General features: G+C 39.1%; 2 protein-coding genes across 6 annotated transcripts in view; one reads left to right on the forward strand and one right to left on the reverse strand.

Annotated features, from left to right (window-relative positions):
• Window positions 1–214: 214 nt before the first annotated feature.
• On the reverse strand, window positions 215–14,331 carry DIS3L (DIS3 like exosome 3'-5' exoribonuclease). Its single transcript, XM_084532739.1, has 17 exons — window positions 14,145–14,331; window positions 11,821–11,974; window positions 10,897–11,025; window positions 10,118–10,253; window positions 8,930–9,106; window positions 8,221–8,299; window positions 7,413–7,592; window positions 6,713–6,882; window positions 5,756–5,917; window positions 4,789–5,036; window positions 4,110–4,202; window positions 2,897–3,430; window positions 2,338–2,492; window positions 2,055–2,230; window positions 1,595–1,740; window positions 899–1,073; window positions 215–823 (listed from the first exon to the last, which is right to left on the reverse strand). The coding sequence occupies exons 1-17, from the start codon at window positions 14,272–14,274 to the stop codon at window positions 512–514; spliced, it is 3,156 nt and encodes a 1,051-aa protein (XP_084388865.1). The 5' UTR covers window positions 14,275–14,331; the 3' UTR covers window positions 215–511.
• A 944-nt stretch (window positions 14,332–15,275) lies between these two features.
• The window catches only part of MEGF11 (multiple EGF like domains 11), a 283,958-nt gene continuing 274,567 nt past the window's right edge, over window positions 15,276–24,666 (forward strand). For 2 of the 5 annotated variants that reach the window (XM_084532754.1, XM_084532753.1), the window contains exons 1-2: window positions 15,276–15,751; window positions 23,403–23,506. The gene's annotated coding sequence lies outside the window, so the exon portion shown is untranslated. The remainder of the gene's footprint in view (window positions 15,752–23,402; window positions 23,507–24,666) is intronic. The other 3 variants (XM_084532749.1, XM_084532752.1, XR_014696988.1) reach the window with 2 other exon arrangements.

The following is a 24,666-nucleotide window of genomic DNA, read 5'->3' on the forward strand; positions in this document are numbered from 1 at the left end:
TGAAGTTAGGACAAGAACAGCCTTTACAGCAGGTGGAACAGGTTCATGTCAATAGCTGTTACTTTATGCTGGCCGGAGAACTGCAATTACCAAAGGCTCTAGATTAGCGTGACTGAGGGTGCTGTTTGTATGCTTGTAGTTATGAGTTAAACTTGCTAAACTGTGTTGGAGGGGAATTAACACCTCTAGTCAGTAGAAAGACATCAGGAAATAATTAAGTTTTAAGAAATTAGTTTATGGAGAACAAGGACAAGTAACTTTTTTTTGAATGGCAGCTGAAAGAATGTACTACACAGTCTTAAATCTAGAAGATTTATCGTGTATAAAATCTTTTAAAAAGTCACATGTATTCCTAATAAAAATAATTCTAATTTAAAATAGACATTTAGTTTACCTTAAAACAACTCAAATATTTAAATAGTTTTTTTTCTTTTTTTTTTTTTTTTTTAGAAACTTAATTGTACAAATTGAATGTGAGTAGAACATCAACAAGCATATGTCAGGTTACAGTTCAAGTTCTGATATCAGCTGAAACATCCAATAGAGCCAAGTCCCTGATCTCCTCTAGCAGCTGGTATAAGCTTGGTCCCTTTGTCTGGCAGTACTGCCGATACTCTTCCTCAATCACTTCAACTCTTGCTTTTTCTTGGGTGTGCCGGGCAGTTTCTGCAGACTGGCTGACTTCTTTTACCAAATCAGATTTCACCACATTGAAATTCTTCTGGGAAACCTCCGTGGCTGAAGTCTGGTACGGTGCATTCTTGATTATTTCAAGCTTGATTGTGTCAGCATGGCAGCGGGACGTCTGCACAAGTATTTTCACCTTAAAAGCAATTCAACAATTATTTTATTTCTCATCATGCTACTTCCTTTTACTTTCTTCAGATTAAATACTCACTGTTACGTGATCGAAAAGACTTAATGTAACTGAATCTCCAGTGGTTGTAGTGGAAGTAATTTTGTTCTGAAACCGCTGAAGCGATCCAGGCTTCCACTCGCAGCTTCTGTCACCTTGACAAGAGATGACTAAGCCTTCTTTGTTTTTCATATAGGCAGCACCTTTGATTCCATATCTTCAAAAAACATGAACAGAAACTTTTAAGAATTTCCACCTTTATCAGTTTCCTCACTAATTTTGAAACCAAAGGAGGACTAGTAAGGATTATAGGAAAGCAACAGAAAGGTACAACCAGGGTAGCTTGATAATCCTGCTTCAGGAGCACTTAATGTGTATTATCAAAAAAAGTAACCCAGCAGTATATATGAAAACAGCATGAGATGGTGAGTGAGGTTTTTCAAAAGCAGTGAAGCAGAAGTAAAATACAGTCAGTAATCCATTATCTGTAAGCCCAGAATGCCCAGATAATGGAAAAACAGCTTTGTAACGGGTTATTGGAACTGGTTCTCCGTTAAAAATGAGTTAAGGTTCAGCAGCATGAGGGGAGAGGAAAACAGAAACGCAGTCTATGGTTTACAAAAAATAAAATAGCATAATCAGTCAATATTTCCTTTCTTAAGGACCGGAGGTGTCCTTACAGCATTCCAGTAATACTTGTGTCTTATTTTTAAACAGCCCCAACTCTAATGAACTTACCTTGGTACAAAAACAAGCACGCCATTTGTTCGAATTGAGTAGATAACACCATCTGCTATGCAGCGCTCATCTGTTTCTGGGGTTTTGTCTTTGAAGTACATGCACTGGAAGAGTTCAGTAGACTGTTTCTGAGCATGCTGGGCTGCCTGGGAGCACCCCCACAAAAAGAGAAGAGAAAACAGCCTACATAAATAATAAGCTTGTTTGGTTTCGGTCTTTATATTCATTTTTCCATGACTTACTCCCCTACACTCCCCAAAAAAATACATGTGAAAGGAAATCCTATCTGTGGTAAAGGTGAGTACTACTCTCAGAAGAAATGTGATAGTTAAGTTAAAAAATAATAATAATAAAAAAATAAGTGATACTAGGGCATTGTAGTATCCAGAAGCTGCAGTCAAGACTGGTATTCCATTCCACTGGGCAGCAAAGACAGAGACATGCACCGTGACCATCTTACCCTGTTCCTGTTATTAATGTGTCTGCACAGTTCCTCAAGATCCTTATTGCTGAGTACTTTATCCTTAACATCTTTAGTTTCCTTCAGAGTGGCTGCCATCAAGAGTCTGTGGACAACTATGTCAGCGTATCTTCTAATTGGAGAAGTAAAATGAGTGTACTTATCTAGAGCGAGTCCTACAAATAAAAAAGGAAGCAGTGAAAATAAGTCAAAGCAATCAACTGCCTCTCCCCAACAGTTCAGAAATAACATAAATAGCATAAAAAATAAGGTGACAGGATACCGTAATGATGAAACTCCTCTTCAGAACAAGAGCCAGTTGAGAAGTACAATGCATTAGACATCGCATGAGTGGCCATACATCGCAACAGTTTGTTTACAAGTGGATCCAATGGATCATCTGCTTTATCCAGGGACTCAGCCAATGTTTTGTTAGACCTGTCAAAAAAGCGTTAATTCTGAATAAAGTTACACTGCCCTGATCCCAATAGCCTACGCTTAAACTCCTGCAACTTGGAGAACCAAGGACTCCAGCAAAACCTGCTTTTGTCCAGAATGAAACATGCTGAGCTGCTCATAAACCCCTTTGTACAGCAGAGCGCAGCTGAGGGATGGAAGGGGGCTCCTGAACAAAATCACTGTCGCTGGCCTTCATGCTCTGGGATCTATTGAAATGATACCTCGATGTGATGAGGCTTACAGCCTTCTCATCAAATCCCAACATACACATTCATTCTAAATTATTTCAAATCTTTTAAAAGACTGTACTGTAATGATTACAAAGCCGAATAGTTAATTGCTTATCTCTAATTAAAGTGGTTAAGATAAGTAGCAAAAGGTACCGTGTGTCTATTGGGAAACCTTTGGCACTGGCACATTCTCGAAGTTCAGTAAAAAATTCCTGTCGTGGTGGAGGATGTTGACGCAGCAAAGCTTGATGAGGGAAGTTTTCTGAAATCTTTTTTGCCACCCAGTGGTTGGCAAGAATCATACATTCTGCTACAGTCTCATGCACCTCCAGTGGCTGCTTGGGGATGAGATCGTGAATGTTTTTTTTGTCATCCAGTTGCACTCGGATTTCTACCCCTTCTAGTTCTAGAGCACCACAGCTGTCCCGCTTAGCTCTAACGTGCCGTGCTATGTCAGTGAGTTTTGATATTGCCCAAACCAATTCATCCAATTTCTTCTTTCTAGTTCTTTCATCCAAGTCTTTCAGTTCCGGGATATCATCAACAACACTTGTGTCTCCATCTAATAATCCCTGTGCTACTTCATAGACTAGCTTGTACGCAGACCGGATGATGGTTTTATTGTAGCAGACTCTCAGGATTTCATACGACTCTCTTTCTAGTTCCCACAAGACGCTTACAGCATACCTTAAAGAAAAAAAAAATCACAACGCTATAAACAGTTCTGGTTAGCTTCACATTTCAAGCACATACAACTGCTCCAAATTTACACATTTCATCCTGTGTTGATTTTTTTTTTTTTACTGGAAACTTTTTTCTTCATGAAACAAACCTGTGTTCAGTGATGCTGCTAAATAACACACTTAGCTTTCCGTTTTGTGCATCACTTAATAAATAAGAACCAACTACATCAGCAGTATTTTCAATCTACCTGTTGGGCCAGAGTGCACCTAAGATAGAAAGCCAAATCTGTTTTAAAGCACTGATACACTGCAACAGGTACTTTCATTCATATATTTTATTAGCCAGCTGTATCCACTGTGATCATATCTGCACCCTGCATATCCTCATTTTCGGCCAGCGAACCTACCCTGTAAATTGTATATAAAAAAAAAGCAGGGTAACAGGGTAACAACACATTTGAGAAACAGGAACATATGCATTTTGGCAAGGTAAATGATTACAAAGCAGTCGCCTTCCCTGAACACCATAGAAACAGAAGTTATTTTTAAACATACATTATTCTTTCAGTTGAAGACTTAGTAACAATGCAAAACATGCACACAATTAATAAACAAAGAGACTGGTAGCAACAATTAAATTACTTGCAAAAGTCTCTTTTGTCAGAAATATCACCAAATCTTACCTATCAACTCCACTAAGAAGAGAGCATATGTCAGCACTCAAGACAGCGGGCAGCATATCATAACGACGATCCGCCAAATAGTAAGTTGTTGCCCTGAAGAATAAAACACAGTCACTGTTCTTCTCACCGTGACTCATTGGTGTTTATCTGCCAAGCAGTTTGCAAAATAACTACAGCATCAGCAGAACGTGACACACAGTATGATTTTAGAAGGCTGTTCTTAACGTTATTACCCAACACACACATGCGGTACTGAAATGAAATTATTCAAATGACTATTTGTGTAAGCACAAGCCTAAGTTTGCCTTCCTCTGTATCTCCCACTTGCAATAAAGGCAGAGCTTGGTAGGACTGTACAAAATAAGCTCAGCTCAGAAGAGGTCATTTTAATGGCTATACAAATATCTTTGCTGGCCATTAAGTTTACATTTCTTTGTATCTACAGAAATACAATATTTCTTTGTATCTACAGAGAACAATGCATTTCATAAAGCGATTCAGTAGTCTGAGTTCAAAACAGTGGTAATAACAGAAAAAAAGTATGGAATATAACATAAGGTTAAATATTAAAAACAAGAACTCTTCCAAAAGAATTAACAGAACTTCTCAATGTTTCTTCAGGATAGCACGGATAGAGGTTGGAAGTTTGTAATTTTTTAATTTTTAGAAAATACATTACCTTGCTTTTGCCTCAACATCAGTGTAAGAATTTGCTGCCACAAAGTAGGTTACGTCTGCAATGTGGACACCCAGCTCTAGATTCCCATTAGGCAGAGTTCTAACGGATAGCGCGTCATCAACATCCTCACAGCCTTTCGGGTCAATGCTGAATATCAAGTGTGTATCTCTCAAGTCAAGACGTTTTTTTTCCTCCTCTGGATTCACCTTCCACGGATTCTTTGAAGAACTTGTGGGCATTTCGCTCATCTGTACAAAAACAGTGATGAACATACAGTTACATCTTTCCTATAAAATGAAGCCAACAAATCAGATTTAATTAGCTCTTGCTTTTGTAATCCATTGATAGTTCTGTGTTGGTGTACTTTTCCATCCCTGACAAATTTTTTCCTTGCATTTTCCAAGTCAGTCTACTACATTTACTTTCCAGAAAGTATAAAAGAGTATCTGAAAGAATGCTACATATATTATTATCAACTGATATTACTGCAGTGATATTGCAGCTCTGGCCAACATCAACACTGTACATTGTTTCTTACACTCTTTTTATTTTCTTCAATTAATTTTAGGTAAAAATCAAAATACTTCCCTGTGAGAGCTGTTTCCCATCCTGGTTGAGGACAAAAAGGATTTAAAGCAATGATTTCAATAGGTCTTGGCCTTTAGGATCAGTACTATAAACACATATAAAGACAATAATATCTTAACAGTCTACATCAAATTAGAACTACGAGTTTGAAATCTCCTTATACTGAACAGATTATCTTCAAATCATTATTGACTTGAAAATTCTTAGTATCTCTAGAACCACTGATATCCACAAGTAATTCCAGAAAAATACTCTAAAAATAGCTTTCAGTTTTCAAAAGCCTGCTGGCAATACGCTCAGCTGAAAGAGAGCCCCCCTCTTTGAGGAACAAGAGCCTAGAAATGAACAGAAAAGAATGTACCTAATCACAAAGACTAACCTGGATTTCTGAGAAAGGGGCTACAGAAATGCTGTTCTCCACCAGAATAGCTGCAATTTCCCCTTCAAGATCTCCAATTCTTCCCAAAACCCTCACAAAGTGTCCATTTGGATATACAGAATTTGATTCCCAAGAATCAATGCGCACAACAACTCTGTACTCCTGCAGCAAGACAATTCTTCTGTTAAAACAGCAATCTGCTCCTGACGAGCAATCAATATAAACATTCTTCAGAGGCAAACATAGCAATCCAAAGAGACAAGCCACAAGCAACTCTAAAAACTCTTCAGAAAGGAAAAATAAACCCATGATCAGAAGCTTACTGAGAATTACATTTATTTCCCAATAAATGACTCATTTGGGTTCATTATATAAAAAAAAATCTCTATCTTGAAATAAATAAATATTGAGGGAAAAAAAAAAGACATAACCAAGATGTAAACAAGTATTCCTATACCACAGAATACAATTGGAATTTACAGCAGCTAGGAATGGACAAGGCCATGTTTCTTGCTTCTACAGGAATGGCTGGCCAATCATCATCGTTCATTAGCAATTTGTTGAAAAGCTCTCCTTCGTACTTTCACCAGTTATATATAGTCATAGAGCCAATAAAGCTGCAAGGGCTATTGCATTTCAGACCCCTAATATGACTGAATTTATCAGGAAACAAAACAGAACAAAGCAACAAAAATACACAAAGCGAGCAGTGTACAAATGCTCAGGGTACCGGGAGTGTGGTGCATCCAGAACTATGATATGCTTTATTACCTGAAGGTTACAGTTTTGACAGGAATTGAACACATTTCTTCACATTGAACTGTGTCCTGCTTTCACAAACCTAACTTGATTAATAGTTCTCTACCTGTCTTTTTGCCTTGAAAACATCATGAGAGCATATAACACCCAGGCAATTTTGTAGGAATACAGAACTGAGAAACGCTTCTGCCAAATTACCTGTAGTGCTTCAGCTTGCTGCGTACTGATCCGGATTTTGGGAATTCTGTAGTCCCAAGGTGTAACAAGGATTTTCTGAGCATTTCTGCCCTGGGACTGGCTTTCTTCTTTAGAAGGGAAAGTGACCACATAATCCCTCCAGTTCTTTTGAATGATTCCAACAACTTTACCTTTTAATAAGGGACATTGTTGGTAGTACGTTAAAGAGTTAAATAGGGACATGAAAGCAAATGCGGAAGAGGTATAGAAGATCCCTTGCTTTGTAATATGAACTAATGATTTCCACAAATCTGTATTATAATTGCTAACAACTTATATTATGCAGGAAACAATACAAGTTTGTAATAAATTATCGTTGGCACATCCATCTTTTAATGAGCTTTTATTCCTGTGGATACTAACGAAGACTAACTTATTGTATAGATTTAAATTGATATAACACATAAATTATTCAGCGAGATTCTCACTACTACCAAAACATGTCTAAGTCTAGTAAAAAATAAAGAAAATATTTACTGGCAAAGACCAAAATTAAACAGTATTTTCTGGTAGGAAGAGAACTAATCTTGAACTTTTAACTCTGACCTCAGCACACTCATAAGATACAGGGAAGGGACTATAAAATAAAGACCACAATACAGATCAGACCAAAAAGGTGAGGTAGTCTCAATAAAATATTGTATCATTCTATCTACTTTACCTGTGGGCATAGGATCACCAGTGGTGTCTGCAGGTGCTTTATCCTCTGTCTCATTTTCACAAAGGGCAACAATCCTTCCTTTCCATTCTTGCAAAGGCAGTAACTCTACAGCTACCACATCACCGTGGATTGCACGATTTCGAGCTCTGGCCCCATAAATAAGAATGTCACTTTGAAGGTCTGAATTTAAAAGAAAAAGAAAAAGAAATAGAAATAGGAACTACTAAAAAATTCTACATTTGAACATTTGAAAGTATTTACTAGTGAAAGCTGAGACAAAACACTTGTGCAAGCAAAAAGTGCTGTTCCCTCAAAGGTAGTAATTACTAACTCATACCAGGAAGACAATACCGGTGCTCTGATCTGATCCTAAAAGCATTTTTCCTATTACAATCACAATGACCAGCTCCCTAATCCTGCCAACATCTATGCAAACACGTATTTCAATCAAATGAGTGGTCATATGAAGTTTGAGCAAGCACAAATAAAACAATTTGCATCAATATTTAACTTCAGAAAAAGTCTAGAGACACTCATTAGTAGGACAAGAGTCCAAAACACAGCCAAAGGTACTAAGAATGTGGAAGGAGGATATACAGGGTACTGTCTTCTCTGGAGGTCCGATCTCTGGGTTAATCTCTAGCCTCCTTTCTAGCCCATAAAGGGAAAAAAAAAAAAAAGCATTGCAATATCTGAGCTTTCATCTTGATTAATAACTGAACATCTCTATATATATATGGTGGAGTCACATAAAAAGCACAGACAGCATCAAGAAGTCATTGAACACATCCTTTCATTGTCTTTTCACCTGTTTCTTTGCTGCCAAATCCCTGAAGTCGAACAAAAGCTTCCAATTGTGCTCGATGCTTATTGACATTCAGTGTACCCTAAAAGTAATAAACCAATAAACAGAATGAAATAGCCACATCTCTAAATAGCAAACTTTAAAGTATATGTTTTTGTTCTTCCAACAATTTTTAGATAAATTAGTTGTTTTCATTGATATTTAGGTTATGTTGAACAGGATTGTACTCTCTACAGAGAGAGAACATACAATGCAGACCTTTAAGCACTCCTTTCTGTAAAGGAATGGCAAGTTCTTTTAAATGCTCAATTTAACTTAAGGTGGTAAAGGTCATTTTATTCAAAGCGTAGACAGTGTAAGATTACTTTTGTTGCCTGCCCTAATACTGAATCTCCACATCTCAAGAAAAAAAGAAAAGTCTATCTGTTCACATTCTGTTTTCACCTCACTAGTGAAACAGTCAAGCAAAGAACAAATTACTGCTTCTAATTCTTTAAATTATTTCTTAACTGAAGCCCACCAACAATTAAGGCCCTGACAAGCTAAAAAACTGTAAATTCACTTCACTGAGATATAGACTGTGTGCAAATGAAGTAAGAAATGCTGCCCTCATACAGCATTATCTATATTTGAGAATTAGATACAGTTGTTCCATATCACACGTGGCACAAGACTGCATCTTTCTGTGTATAATCTCTAAATAGCAACTGACCTGAATATATCTTCCAGATTTGATCCCAGCCTCCAGTATTTCCATGGGTAAGTGCTCAGGATATTCTTTTCCATTGTTTTCTTGGCTTTCAGTCTCCCGTTCATGCCGAGCTTGAACTATAGAGTCAAAGAGTTCGTGGGCAGCCTTTAAGTCAGGCCAAAAGTTATCCAAGTAATTCTGTATGCACATATATTAACAAACAAGAAAAGATTTAGAGGTCACTGTTATTTTAATAATGCTTTATTTGAAAAGCCTATTATAGACAAGCTGTCTCATGCACTCATGAGGTGTCTAGTGCTTGCTAACACATGCTCAGACTGCATTTCCAAATGGTAGTGATGTGTCTGCTCTAAATACCACAGATCTGTTCCAGATTCACCCTAAGCCATTTGGTAAATATAACAAAAGAGATATGACTGTTAGGAAAACATCCTAAACTAGAGATTCTCAAACTTCTGCTAGCAATATACCCCATCCAAGCTACATAATTATTGTAAAGTGCCACAGCAAAATCGTCAAACTGGCAACCCACTATTATCTGTATGCATTTTGTATGATTCTCTGTACTACATTTGAACCACACTCAAAGGAACAATTTGAGCATAGGCATTTTTATACAAATTTGAAGTAAATCTGGTTGGTTTTACTTAATATCCTATCACGGCTAAACATAAACATCCTATCCGTGTATCCAGCTGAATACAAGCAGTATCAGAGATCAACAACTAAATGACAAATCAATTATCTTCTCATGCATCAGTGTATCCTATATTGTCAAGGCTAACACATGCTGTCAGAATAATGCTGAATATTTCGGCTACTTCTGTTTATGGAATGCTTGCACTACAAATTTAGACATGTGGCTGAGGTAACCTATTATTGGTCACAGTGCCAAATTCTTTAAAAACAAGGAAAACAATAAAAAGGGCTCCTAAGAAGGATGATCTGTATCTTTAAAGCTGCTGCTTTTCTTTTCAGTTCTCTGCTTTGCTCACTCACCATTTTTAATGACATTCCCATGTCAGACATCTTTGCTATCTTTGAGAAATGAAGTCATGAGTTAGCATTGTAGAATTTTTACATGTAAACTCCGAAATGATTTGCACTATACATTGGGCTTTAAAGTACTTGCTTTGTCATTTTGATGAAGCACCAAGGCAACCTTCTTCTATTTTCCTGGCATGTTACCTTGAAGGAAATCACAAACACTCCTTCTGTTTCATTTCCGTACTGCCTGATAGCATCTTCATCTTCTGTTACCATAACAACTGGCATCTGACCCAAGCAGTGATTGTAATACCAGACTGCTGCATTGTAAATACTCCTAGAAAAGCAAAGTTTGAAATAAGACTCCTGGTATATCTCATTTGCTACTTGCAAGACATTTGCAGACTTTGTATAAATGAGATTTTGGTTTTACACTTATACCTGTGAGATACATACAACAAGCTACATAAATTTTTGAGGGTATAAAGTTTATGTGCCATACAAGAGCACTGAGAGGACAGAAAAAGAAAGTGCTTCCTCCCCAGTACATCTGTATGTGCCCCAGCTGAAACATCACATATTATTCCTCTGAATGAATGCTTGGAAAAATCTAATTGGAACTGCCAGGAGTCCAGCTCTGTGGGGTTTGTAGGCTATGAGACACTACATCTAATGGGATCTAAAGTGTTCTGTTTATTATGCTAAAGCACCCTGTAAAATGGTTGTCCAACTTTAAAATGATCAATGCTTTTTATTTTAGCATTATTGCATTTAATTAACATTTGGCTGTTTTCCTCTGAAAACAACGTTGAAACTTTCTTAATCACAAAAGGACATTCTGGACTTTTATAATTATTGTGAACTGTTCCAGAGCTAAGCAGTGGAAGAGCATGAACTCTTACATAGCCAGTGTCTACTAATATTTCTATGTACAATGTCACGATGTTATTCAGTGTAGTACTATGCAAGTTAAAGCAAACCTGGTCTGCCATTTCTCCATCGATTCTCCCTTCTCTCTTGGCTGGTATGAATGCTGGTGGAATTCATTAGCAAACACTATACAGTCATGACGGGCATCCTTCACTAGATTTCGCAACTTGTTGTACTGTCTGGAATACAAAAAAAAGATCAATATAACATTGTCAAAAGAAAGCATGGGAGTATTTTAATTCCAGCTGAAAATATGACTGAAAAACTCAAGGAAAATTACTATAATTCATAAAGAAATGCATTTATTAAATTCTGCAATTGACAATAAAACCTAAAAAACCATCTGTAAGCAAGCTTTCTAATTTTCATTATGAATGTTTCTGAGTTTTAAACATAGTTGTTTTCCAATGAGCCCCACAAAACACTGTAAATGTTCAGGAGCTTATTTTATTATTTCTGAGACAAGATATATTTTTTCAAAGATGTTTATGCTTTATTAATCCTGGAAGACCTTGATAGCAAACTGCACTCTCATATGCCACAGCAATATGGTTTGTGTCTGATAAGGTAAGTACCATGTACTAGTATTACTTGCTCCTCAAAGACAAGTGCTCAATCCGTAATACAGCAGGAACAAAACCACATGCATAATTTAGTTGTTGCATACAATACATCATTACTGCAAATTCTCCTTAATTCCTGTAACAAGCCATTTGATTAGTTAATAATGTTACAGGCCTAATATTAATATTCACTATTAAGTGAAAAATATGCCAAGCATTGACACCTACGGATCACAAAGCATCACAGTTCTTTCTCGTCTGTAAAATCATATTAAGACACTTGAAAGACCTGAAAACAATTTAAGCACAGCATTTTGCTGACTTTGGGTAGCTGTGCTTAAATATGTATTTTACAAACTTAATATGTTACTGCAATATATAATAAAAAATGAGTTATTACAGGATAAGTACCTGCGACCTTTTTGATGTTGCACAGCTTGACACGCTGTTTGCATGAAAATAATACCTTTCAGCTCAGGAAACTCAAGAACCTCAAGGTAATCTTGAACAACCTTCCAGTCTGGGACAACGTAATGAGTCACATCATCTGATAACAATTTGCCATCTAAAACACAATTCAGAGGTTAAAGGTTTAAACTTTCAGTTGCAATACTGCTCTTTTAAAAACGCCTTCAAATGCCCGGACATTAGAGTTGTGTGTCTTCAAAGGTATACATATGTATTTTTCTGATGAACAAAGTTATAATGACTTCTAAAGTACAATTCTGCGGTACAATCTCTACGATTTGTGACAGAGCCCTTTTGCTATCCACGGATGCCAAAATATAGGGTAAATTCCATCCAAATGTGTGAAAAAGATGCAATTTCATTGGGAAAAGGAAGTTACTTGAAGTGTAACATTCCTTTTTTTTTTTTTTCTCTGCTTCCACATGAAAAGAGAGACGATATATCTACCAGAGAAAATCTTTTCATGGAATTATTCAAAGGATGTACTGCTTCCACAGATCTCTCTATTCAACATTATCCATTTACAGCAAGCTCTTTTTGTGCTCCTTCGAATAAAAGAATACAGATAAGAGAAGACATTCTCAAATCTAAACTATTACCATCATTGCCAATTCTCTCTATTAGAGACTCCATCCCTTAGGCATACGCCATCAAAATATCACAACAAACCCCTCATAGATTAAATCTTAAAATGTCCCCCCAAATTAATTAGTTTAATTACTTTAGGTATTTCAATGATTATCCACTAAACTTTTAGCTGGCAGGCATTAACTCCTCTGTATTTTTTCTCGGTATCTATTCATCCCTTACAATATTATAGGAACAACTGCTGAATTTAGTGCAGGCAAATTATAAAGAACAAAACTACACAGATCTTGACAAGTCGGGTTATTGTCATGAATTTCTTAGAAGCTGTCACAGGACAAACCGTCTATTAATTGTTATCACTAGAAGTTTGATTCCAGTAAGCACGATTCTGCATACCGTAACAAGGCTACATCTCACTCTGAAGGTATATAATGGATGATGGTAGAATGCACATAGGAAAGCTAATATTTATTAATAATTCAGAAGAGGATTAAAACTGAAGTGTCACTTGAAGAGTTATGTGATCTGCTCACGTTAAGCTATCCTTTTCTAACCCATACATCTAGATCAGAATAACTTTTAAGTAGGAACCGCATGCCATTAAAGGTATCTATAGATTCATGATTCATGATTTATGTAGGCGGTTTCTCTCAGCACATAAAGAAAGTCTGATCAGCACAGTGTGTAGAGTCAGGAATAAAAATAAATGTTCTCCTTACCTCTGAGTTACCTGGAATAATTATAAAGGGACATATTCTGACACTCATCTACAGCACAATTTACGTTCAGGCCCAGAAGAGGGAAAGTTAGGCATGGGGAGAGAGGTAAGACTTTTGTCTGGTATGTGTCTGTAATTTATCCTTAGGGAATTCAGAACTAAATTCAATATGCTCCTCTACAGCACCGAGATCCATAAGGGAGCAGAAATTATAACTAGTCCTGACACCCTAGATCACAATAACGAACAATTATACTTAATTAATTAACAGAAATAACTGCTGATGCAGAATAACAAATGCTTCATGATAACCCCTTGGCTGCATCAACAGGTAAGGCACACAATGTAGCTCACACTATAAATCAGCACCCTGTAGAAATTAATGTACATGTAAGAACTTTTTAAAAAGCAAAGCGCATAAATGAAATGCACATGTAAAAGGTGTTTTAAAAAAGCAAAGTGTGAAACATGGGCGTCTTCGGTTACACCTCCATGCCACTTCAGCCTTTTACCCCGGTCACCAAGCTGCTGCCAGTCAATTCCTGCATCAACCCCCGTCTCTTTTCGGTTCATTTTTTTCCTCCCCTAACACTCCGTTTACTCCTGACTGGTTTTGCCCTGAAGCAGCACTCCCCCCACGCCCCCGAGCTGCTCATTTCCCCCCTGCTCCGTGTGCTGCCGCCCCTCACACCACCCCTAAAGCTCAGGACGGCAGAGGGAGGATTCCAGCTTTTAGAAAACTTTCCCCCTGCCCCATCTCCCCCCTTCCCCGGCTCCTCGATGCCCTTTTCTCTCCTCAGCCCGCCACTGCCCCGCCGGTTCCTGTCAGGCCCCGCCGGCAGCGGGCTGAGGCGCCCCGGGACGAGCCCGGGCGCCCTCCCTCAGCCCCCGGAGCTCGGCTCCCTCAGCCCTCGTCCCCCCTTCCCCTTCCTCCCGGAGCCCTCCCCGCCGGCCCGCTCACCGCCGGGGCAGCCGGCCCGGCACAGGGCGCTGCGGCACGGCACATCGAGCCGCAGGTAGTGCTCCCTCACGACGCGCACCGAGCGGCCCTGCTGGCTCCGCAGCTGCAGGACTTTCTCCGTACGGAGCATTTCGGCCGAGACACGGCTCGGCCAGGCCCGGCACGGCCCGGGGCTCGCCGCCCGCCTGCGCACGGTGCGAGAGGCGGTGCTGCATGGAGAGGGAGGGACGGAGAGGAGCGGAGGGGAGGGACGGGAAAGCGGCGGGAGGCGATGCTGGGGCCGGCCTGAGGGAGCGGTGTGGAGGCGCAGGGACTGGGCTGAGGGGGAGCTCTGAGGGCAGGCGGGAGCGGGCTGAGGGAACCGGGCTGAAGCTGAGGGGAGTTTCTGAGGGACGGGCAGTGAGGAGCTGAGGGGAGATTCTGAGGGAAAGGCGGGAGCGGGCTGAGGGGAAATTCTGAGGGAGAGGTGTGGAAAAACTGAGGGGAATTTCTGAGAAAAAGGTGAGAGTGAGTTGAGGGAACTGGGGCTTAAGGCTGGCGAAGTTCTGAGGGACAGGCAGGAGACAGCTGAGGGAATTTGTGAGGTACGGGTAGTAAGGAGCTGAGGGAGTTTCTGAGGGGGATAGGCAGCAAGGAGTTGAGGGGAGATTCTGAGGGAAAGGCGGGAGCAAGCTGAGGAGAAGTTCTGAGGGAGAGGTGTGAAAAAGCTGAGGGGAATTTCGGAGGAATATGTGGGGCTTAAGCCCGGGGAAGTTCTGAGGGACAGGCAGAAGCGAGCTGAGGGAGTTTGTGAGGGGCAGGTAGTAAGGAGCTGAGAGAGTTTCTGAGGGATAGGCAGCAAGGAGTTGAGGGGAGATTCTGAGGGAAAGTTGGGAGTGGGCTGAGGAGAAGTTCTGAGGGAGAGGTATGGAAAAGCTGAGGGGAATTTCTGAGGAAAAGGTGAGAGTGAGTTGAGGGAACTGGGGCTTAAGGCCGGGGAAGTTCTGAGGGACAGGCAGGAGCCAGCTGAGGGACAGGTAGTAAGGAGCTGAGGGACTTTGTGAGGGACAGGCCGGAGCGAGCTGTGGGGAAATTCTGAGGGAGAGGGGTAAAAAAGCTGAGGGGAATTTTTGAGGGAGAGCCAAGAACAAGCTGAGGAAACCAAAGTGGCACCTGAGGGGAGGCTGTGAGGGGCTGGGGAGCAGAACAGGAGAGTGCCCGGTGCTGGGCCAAGGGACATCCACAGCTTGTGCGGCTCAATGACTAGAGGAGACGGGCTCCCTTTCAGTGAAGGAAGACAGACAGATCTGGGGATTGTTAGAGAACATACTGAAAAAATGGCTGGGATGCCTGTGGAAGGTGGAAAAAAAGAATCTGCCCTCCATTAGGCTGCAGTGTGTGGTGTGAGGCTGGGGGGTGTGGTGAAGATACATTCAGGGTTTCTATGTTTGTTTTTAGGCCTCCTAATACAAGGGCAGAGATGATTTGTGTTGGAGGCACCGGGAGACTGGAAAGGCTCCAGAGAAGAACAAGAAGAAGCTGTCTTGCTATGCCTAAACTAGTCCTGCATAAAAACATGTATGTGAACCTCCATGGTCATTCATGGCATCTCCCAGGAGCAGCCCCAGGTCTGTGAGCTAGGGAAGGTGGCTGGGGTGAGCAAGGGGTGCAGGCAAGCCCTAATGTCAAATGATTGACAGTAGGCACTAATGTTGTTACTCACGTGTACAGAGGAAAGATGATAGCTATGAAAGATTAATTCTTGCTCAAGATGAAACAAAAGCAGGGGAGGATCATGAGTGCAACACAGTGTTTCTGGGTCCCAGTCAGTGCTCCTTAAATAAGGCTGTGATGCAGTTGATATGGCATTTTGGGGATGATTTTGACAATAAAGAAGCATTAATGCGTTTTCAGAAATGCCTACATCATAACCTTATTTGAACAGAATACGTGGCGCAAACTATTTGTCCTTACGAGGAGAAAAGACTGGGAAAGAGCCAAGGCAGTATGTCACTGTATGTTCCTGTTTATTCTACTTGCTTATTTTTCACATATTTTATAAAATGTGTATCTCCAATGACTAATACTTCTGAGTAACCAATTGGTGCCAGTAAATGGAAGTACCATCTGTAAGAAACTGATTTGTAGAAGCCAAGTTCTCAAACATATGAGGAGGAGGAGGTGTTATAACTTAGTGAGAGACGACTGAAGTGTGGACTTGGTTTTGGTAGTCTAGATGATTTTAGATGCGTTATGTAAGCAGGATGTGAGAGGAAAGGGGAAATGGAGACCAAAATGATGGAGCTCTTCTTCAGTAGGAACAAAGACAGGGTAGCCAGTGGTGACAGAAGGGGGAAGAAAAAGACAACATTTTGGGGAAAGATAGTGAATTCAATTTGAAATGCAGCAGCTGCTGCCTGCTGTGACATGGTGAAGAACGCAGTTCTGTGTGCCTACTCTGTGTCATTCAGTGACTGCAATAAAAGTAAGGTTAATTAAATGAAAGTGACTGAGATCACTTCTCTAATTTGTTCACCGTTTCACAGAGAAAAATATAAGACCTTTTGGCTAAGTTCATGCACTGCTGATACTGCTGAGGAGCTGCATGCTTATTTCTAATATACCAGTTAGACATTTTTTTCAAAGTTTCAGTTTCCCTCCTCCCTTCCTTCTTCTTTTGGAGAGCAACCTCTTAGAAGTAAAAGTCAGTCTAAGGTTGAGTCACTAAAGGTAAGAGAAATGTTTACACTTCATCTGAGTTTGTCCTAATGAGGTCAGAGTCAAACTTCTGTGCTGATCTGGTAATTGATTTTATATATGGCAAGAAGTTTGTGCAGGGAAAAACAGAACTAACAGGATCACAGGAGCATCCTTAATTGTTTTGAAATAAAAGCTGCTAAAGAGTTCAAAATAATAGAATCAGAAGATCTCAATAAATGTCAAAGAGTGAAGGTGGAATGCAGCACAGCTGCAGACCAGTGAGACATACATTTTTTCATAGTTTTCCTTTAAGTGTTTGAGAAACAAAACATGGCAGAGCACATCCAAAGAGAGCAGTATAAATATTTCTTCTCATAGAGTATGCCTTACTTCATACAGTGCTCCCCTGGATAACAGTAGTAAATACTAGAAAAGCTTTTGTTTTATGAGTGAGAGAAGTCCTTTAAAGTTCAATTACATGTTTGTTCTTGCCTATGTTGAGAACTGTGAGCCTCTCAGGAGGTCTCTCCCTGCTTGGAAAAACATGTCAGGAGAAGCAGTGCAGAATTTCAATGTGGTACCTTTCGATAGAAGTTGCTTGGTGTTTTGGCAAAGAAATGTGTCGGGTCATTGGAGAGTACCAGCTTTTGGCTCAGGTTTCCCAAGCTCGAAGCATGACTCATCTTACAGATGGCTAACAACAATATGACCTAGGAAACTAATTTTGAACACAGAAGTAGAACAGTTTATTTTGTAGGTTATTAGGCATCTATATGGGGAAATGGAACATGTACAAGGCAAGAGCAAGTATTCACACTCAGGTGTGATATATTGTTGGCTGTTAAATGTAATGCCATTCATTTGCTTACCAGTATTTTTCAGTTGGCACCACACAGGTGAGCCTTTTAACATACCTGACTCTTCCTGTCATGGCAAAGCAACAGCTGGGTTTTCTTCTTGCAAAGGGACTTGTTCCTCAGCTTTGTAAAACCTGTGACTACACGATACTAACTCCCTCCCTCCCTTCCCCATGTTATGAACTAGGCTACATAGCTAAATGGGGATACATAAGCCAAATTTGTGTTTATATTTAAGATAGCAACAGAGAAATATACAAAAATGCATATAGAAAATTATCTTATGGTCAGCTGCTGTGCCTGTAAACACAACTCTGACATAGGCAACCTAACGGTGGGGTTACATAAGCTATGAGGTCTGATACAGGCTGACAAAAAATCATGAAGTGACAAGGAGAGTCAGAGTATTAAAGTCCAGGATTCACACAGTTCTGGAATCAATAGCAATCTTATTTTTATATATATTTTTTTTGAAAAATACTTTTTTTCTCTCCAAGAACTCCATCACCTGGGTAGAGGATACAAGATTTGATTGTCTTATAGTGTATCTTTTGAAGTTGGTTCTTCCATTTTTAAAGCACTTTTGAAGCAACTGGCAGTTCAGTATCTGCTTCTAACTCCAATACAAAACTGAATAAATGCTTTATTTTCTCCTGGAGATTCTTTCTCCTGGATCGTTGGTTCAGTAAAAGCCAAATATCATAAAAAATAGTACCCATATCTGGTCTGAGGATTAGTATGCCACTCCTTGCACTTGTAAAAATGTGTAATACAGTTCTCACCTAGCTGTACTCTAGATGCCAATACTTACTGTCTTTTAAGGATTTAGTCTCCTTCATACTCTGCAGCAGAGAAGTGCTAATAAGAGAAGTTGACTGTTTTCTGAACAAAGACCATATAAAATCAAGATCACTGCCCGTAGCTCTTACATTTGGCTGCACTTCCAAAGTAGAATTCTTTGCCTTCATTTGTGGGAAAGCATATAAAAAGTCCCTCCATTTGTTAGCAAAAGTGATAAAATATGCATAAATGTCATAGCTGAAGGTCTGGGGATTTTATTATGTTAGATCAGAATGGCTCTGGGTGATGGAGCACTGGAACAGGCTGCCCAGGGAGGTTGTTGAGTCTCCTTCGCTGAAGATGCTCAAAGCCCATCTGGATGCCTGCCTGGGCAACCTGCTGTAGGGAACCTGCTTTGGCAGGGGGGTTGGACCTGATGATCTCCTGAGGTCCCTTCCAACCCCTAAAATTCTGTGATCCTGTGATTATAGTGACAATATTGCTTTTACCAACAAATCCATAGTCATATTTAAGAAATATTTCAAGTTAGTTTAACAAGGTCTATTTTCTGTAATCCCATGTCAACTGGCATTAGTTATCTCACCCTCCTTTAATTATTTTTGTTGAATCCCATATTAATTAGACTTTCTGTTATTTTGCCTGGGATTGCTCTTTGACTGACAAGCCTATAATTACCTGGATTATCCCATTTATCCTTTAAAATTATTTTACATAACATTACAAGGAACATGCTAATTTTCTTTTTTATTCTGTGGAAATAAAATTATGATGTATTCATGCATTGTTAGGATTCAGATTTTCTCCTGGGGTTCCTGTTATGAACCACCTTGCTATCTTTAAGTTTTCAATACCGGTTACCACCACTGGGAGACACTATTAAACTGATTTGCGGTTGAAATGAAACTTCAGCTTCCATTACCATGTCTAATAGGCTAAAATTCAACCTTTTTAGCTTCTGTGAACAAGCTGCTTTGAGTTGCTTATAACATAACTAGACAAATTTCTTCTACAAAATACACTGGAAACTGATGCTGTTCTGTAGTACAATAAAAAAACACACACTTCAAGCATGGCGAGAGTATGAAACTACATGATGTTTACAATTACTGGAAGCATAAAAGCAATTTATTTATCACAATCTCTCATACCTACTATAGTATGCATTTGATTTTCTTCCCACAACCCTTTTTTTCTTTGGATACAGTTCAAAAGTTTATCCTATTACTGGATTGCAAAGATGTGTTTCACCTACTTTCTGTACCTTTGTTCATTCCAAATACTGATGAGAGATCTAAAATATTTAAAGGAAAACAGCCTTTGTACTAGCATCATTAGGATGTTAAACTTTAGCTGATTAAGGAGCTTTCATTTATTTGTAGATGGTGGATTGTAGTCTTTTTGTTTTCATGATGTTTGTATTTGTTGTGTTGGAAATTACCAAAATAATTTAGATGGATCAAACGAAGAGTCCACCAGACGAGTCTTTTTGCCATCAAAATGCATTTGAGTTGGTTGGAGCCTTTACAATGAGATGACGCTCTGTTGTGCCTCAGCCTCTGCAGTAATTCCTGTATGGTTCAAAGGATAATCACAGTTACGGATGGAAAGACCTAACAGGTCACCTTTTCCACTCACTACCAAATTGGGATTGCTCCCTACAGTATGTCTGGCTCAAGTTTGGGTTAGTGCTGCAGAATATAATGCTCTAAGATATATTTATTTATATACCATAGTAAATATAAAACAGAGTTGTGTCAGGGTGACTTTTTTTTTTTTTTTTTTTTTTTTTTTTTTTTTCCTCTTGTCCCCTGCTTTCAAAAGCACAAGGAGGAATTTCTGGGTGATTAATTTCCTCCTAGGTTCCCATCATGAGAAATCCAATGGGCTTGTGGCTGACCTGTGGGGAACTCCACTGTACAAATGAGATACAAAAGGCTTTCCTTGAGAGCTCGGAGATGTATATTGAAACTAAAAGAAAATAGATCATACTGTATTTTTGGTTTACAGCTGTGCTTCTTAGCTGTTTTGTATTTTACTCACTAAAAGGGTATAAATAAAGGTTTTATATAGCCATAACTACTCTATCTGCTGGAGAAACATATTGCCTAGCAGGGCTGGGCAAGTAACAGTTTATACTTGTTTTTTTTAAATTGTTTTCAAATAAAAAAAGGTAAAATTTCAAAATGCATTCTTTTGCCAGAGTGATTGTCAAGAACTAGTTCTTAGCCTGAAAATAATACAGATATTCCTCATAGTATATAGCAATACTTTAACCTTCACTGTTTAGTTCTGTAAGTAATGATATTATTTGTGTTTCTTAACTGCCAGGGTGTGAAAACTGACCAGCAGTGGATTTCTTGAATTTAATGTAAAAGTCATAAAATGACATATATACTGCTAACCATTTGAGGTTTTCATTTGGCAAATGTTCAAGCTTAAAATGTGTTTTTCATGATTATTCCCCTTATTAAAGCTCATTTGCTATTCATGGAAAGTGAGCACAAAAGGGATGTGAACAGTCAAAAGAAATCCATTTAAAAATTCAAATGAATATCCAAGGGAAATGGACTGCAGTGTTTGCCCAACTCTACTGGGCATACTCTGCTTATGAATGTCTTATTAGTAGGTGCCTTTGTCATTGTCCTTAAGGCTTTCATCACAAATGTTAGATGGTTCTGTTATGACTTCATATTGCAGTTATTATGCAAAATTCATTCTTGAAATTGCTAAAATAATTCTGTTAGAGTGCTGCTGTGTGAGAGTGTGTTCACCATGTGGGTGCTTCTTTTTCAAATCCGTCCAAAAGATGTATTTATTGTGATGCTGGCTACTGAGTTTCAGTGTGATGGAAAGGAGTCAAAGAAACTCAGATGGTCATCCTTTGCTGAAAGCTGTGAGATTACTTCCAGTGGCCTTGCTCATAGCCTCAGACACTCCAGTTATCCCTCTTGTAACTGCCTTTGTAGAAATAATACTTGCCCAGTGATGGGAAGACTCAGGATCATCAATTGTGAGAGCAAAAAGGAGTAACTGCTGTTTATTTTCTACTTACACCAGGCTCCTGCTTGCTAAGAGGCTGAGCACCACTGAGAAGAGTCTGGCTCTGCCTTCTTTACCTCCCTCCTGTCAGATGTTTATACACACTCATAAAATCCACCTTGAATGTTCTCTTTTCAAGACTAAGTAGTCCTAGCTATTCTATCTTAAGGTACCTCACAGAATTTTTTATGCAGGGATAGACTTCAAATGAAACAAATAAAAGAATTTTCAGGGGTTTTGTTTTTTGCGTTCCTGGATGGCAGTTAGGAATTATTTTCATTACAGGTCTATATAAATTTAAGAAAATTGACCTGAAGCCCAATGGTAAAGACTAATACAAGTAGTTGCTCTTTAACATAAAAGCAAGTTGCAATAGCCCTAGCATGAGAGCCTACTATGTTACTCCTTGCTTACTCTAATGGTCTATAAGTTTTGTGTTATAGTTAGTGTTATATTTGTGTGTCATCACTCCATATCATGCCATGTTGGAGGGTTGTGTGAGCAACTGCATGGTTTCTAGAGGTAGATTACAGAAAAATTATACGCTGCATCATTCAGCTTGAGGTTTTTGAGATGCATAAACTCGTGCAACGTGAGGTCAAAGGCTAGTGCTTTTCAGACAGGTCTTGCTTCTTAGCCAAATTTATAGCTGCTTGAATGGAGACAAAGAAGGTCAAATAGTTTTCTAGGGATCATGTGCCAGCTGAGCAAGTCAGCCAGGACTTGAGCCAAAGATCCATTCTCTTGGTTCATCACCCCTGACTGTAAATAGTGGACTTCATTCTGGTTTATGAAGATCTTAGGCAGGTAGCATAATGTTTTATAAGTTTCTGGGAGATTCTGAACTGCTGCTACAATGAGAAATAGTTTAATGCCCTAAGAAAAAGTTGAGAAAAAAATAAGATACAAAAAATATTGTCAGAGGAAAAAATTAAAAACTGTGTGTGACTTTTGTCTCTATCATAGCTTTCTGCTTTTGGGCTTTTCAGGATCTGGTACCAGTTGTATGGGATATAAATCAGTGAGCCTGCGTTTAGGAGAGTTGTTGGTGCTTGATGGACATTTTGGAAGGAAGTATGTGCCTCTACTCATCTCCACCTATCACTATAAACTAGAGGTGTAATTTTGAGAAAAAAAAAAAAAATCCAAAACAACATAACATAAAAGTTTCCTTACGATTGAGCCTTGGACTGATAGTTTACTCTGCTGTTGAATAGTCTGGACCAGGACACACAGGGATTCTCTGGGACAACCAGTAACAGGTTACACAGACAGGCAGTCTGTCACCTGTGTCTCCATGACCGCCTAGGGGAAAATCCACTGTGGATATTATATACATCACTTAACTTCACTCAAAGTAGGCATCTAAAGTTAAGGAGGTAGGCTGGCCTGGCTTCTTTCTAGTGGAGAAGAAAGTGACTTCTGTGCTTAGATACAGGTGACATGAATGCTCTTTTGGGCATAACACTGCCCACTCAGTGCTGACAGTGTAAAGAGATTGCTACATACATTTTATGTCCTCCCTTTGCAGGTCAGAAAGGAAAGTGGCTGCTGCTGCACATGGTCCAAACAAAATCATCAGAGCGTGTGCTTTTCTAGTGTAAAGAGGCTGACATAGGTTTCCTAAGACATTGTAGATAAATCAGTAATAAGACAGTATTTCAACACTTCCTATTCAGAAAAAATAAAATTGTTTAGCTCTAGAAATGGAGCTATGTTATGTGGCAGTGTATATGATCTGGAAGTTTCTGGGGACATGAAGGACATAAGAACACCCATAAAATACCAAGATGCTCATTTAATCTAGTGAGAGACTGCCAAATTTTTATATTTTTTCATCTCTCTCAGTACTTATTTTAGGTATTTTTCCCTCTTTCTCTAGTTGTGATTCCTCATTCCGGTACGTAGTGTGTGCTACTGAGGAAGTGCAAGGCACCACTGTGAGGAGTGTCCCCACCTGTTGGACCAGCAAGGGCAACTCTGCAGGTAAGAGAAAGTTTCTCTGCTGATGTAAATTGAATGCAAAAGAATAAACCTAGTTCTGTGGCAGAAATGTTCCAGTTCTGTGTTTAGCGTGAGGTGACATGAATAATCTTTCAGGAATGACAGCCTGTACCTTTAGAAGCGTATAAGAAGATGGAGGGACAATGCTGGATTATTTTGATCTAATATTTTTTTGCTTAAAATTGAGTTCAGCAAGTTATTTTCCAGCTTATCTCACCACCTTTCCTTTTTTTTTCCTGTCCTTCTGTCTCTTCAGTTTCCTTTTTGGAATTTAATATCTCCCATTGGTGATTTCTGTTCCTTATCTTCCCTTGATCTATTTCTGCTTCTCTGTTAGATTCTGTCCCCTTGAATCTCCAACTAATGTCTCCCCATACGTCAGATTAAACAACAAAAAAAAAAAGATGCAAGGCTGTGAAAAGAACTAGAAAATGTTTATGTGGTTGCAGCAGGCTGACCATTAAAATGACTTTATTTCTGCAGCATTTCAGATGCTGGGCTTGACAGTTTCATTTCCAAAACTATTTATACTCACAAAAGACCATAGCAGCATTTCCATTATTTTCGTTTATGATTTTTTTTTTGCCTATATTTTATCAAGTTAGCTTCTTCTCTTCAGGCCTGATTTCAGACAATAGTAATACAAAGTGGAAAAATCCTTTCTGAAAGAGACTGTAGCTTTTTAGCTATTAAAGCATCTTTCAGTGTCCCCTCATATTTTTATCTCAGTGTACTTTTCAGCTTCTTCTGTTCATTTGATCCAATGTTATGCAGGGGAGACTCGGATGAAAGTTTCACCTGAAGTGTGTATGCTCTTAGCTGAGGAACCTTACTAAAACTGCCTTCCTTGTTATTCACCAAAGTCCTCTTGGTGCTCCAGGCATTACTTCCAGAGCATGCCATGTGAAAGCAAAGCATAACCATAACTATTCTTTCACATTGAAACAGAGGGAGTAGTTATTTTGCTAAACTAGTACCAGGGAGCATCACAATAGGCTAGGACAAAGAAGAATTATCTATTTTTATTTTCTTGCTTTTCTAAATATAAGTGAGCATGTGTATGTCTAAGCGTTTTGGTATGTGAAGTTTCATTTTTCTTTCTGCTTCTGAATTTGTTTCATTGAAAAGAAAAAAAGGCACAA

Source organism: Aythya ferina (genome assembly GCF_964211825.1).
Source record: "Aythya ferina genome assembly, chromosome: 11".
Classification (NCBI taxonomy): Eukaryota; Metazoa; Chordata; class Aves; order Anseriformes; family Anatidae; genus Aythya; species Aythya ferina.

Bases quoted from the DNA above. Each gene is read 5' to 3' on its own strand.
- DIS3L (XM_084532739.1), bottom strand. From the start codon at position 14,274: ATGCTCCGTACGGAGAAAGTCCTGCAGCTGCGGAGCCAGCAGGGCCGC. The intron at 4,203-4,788 runs GTAATGTATTTT...TTTATTCTTCAG, and splicing joins GATGTTGAGGCAAAAGCAAG to GGCAACAACTTACTATTTGG. The intron at 3,431-4,109 runs GTAAGATTTGGT...TTTTTCTTTAAG, and splicing joins CTTCTTAGTGGAGTTGATAG to GTATGCTGTAAGCGTCTTGT.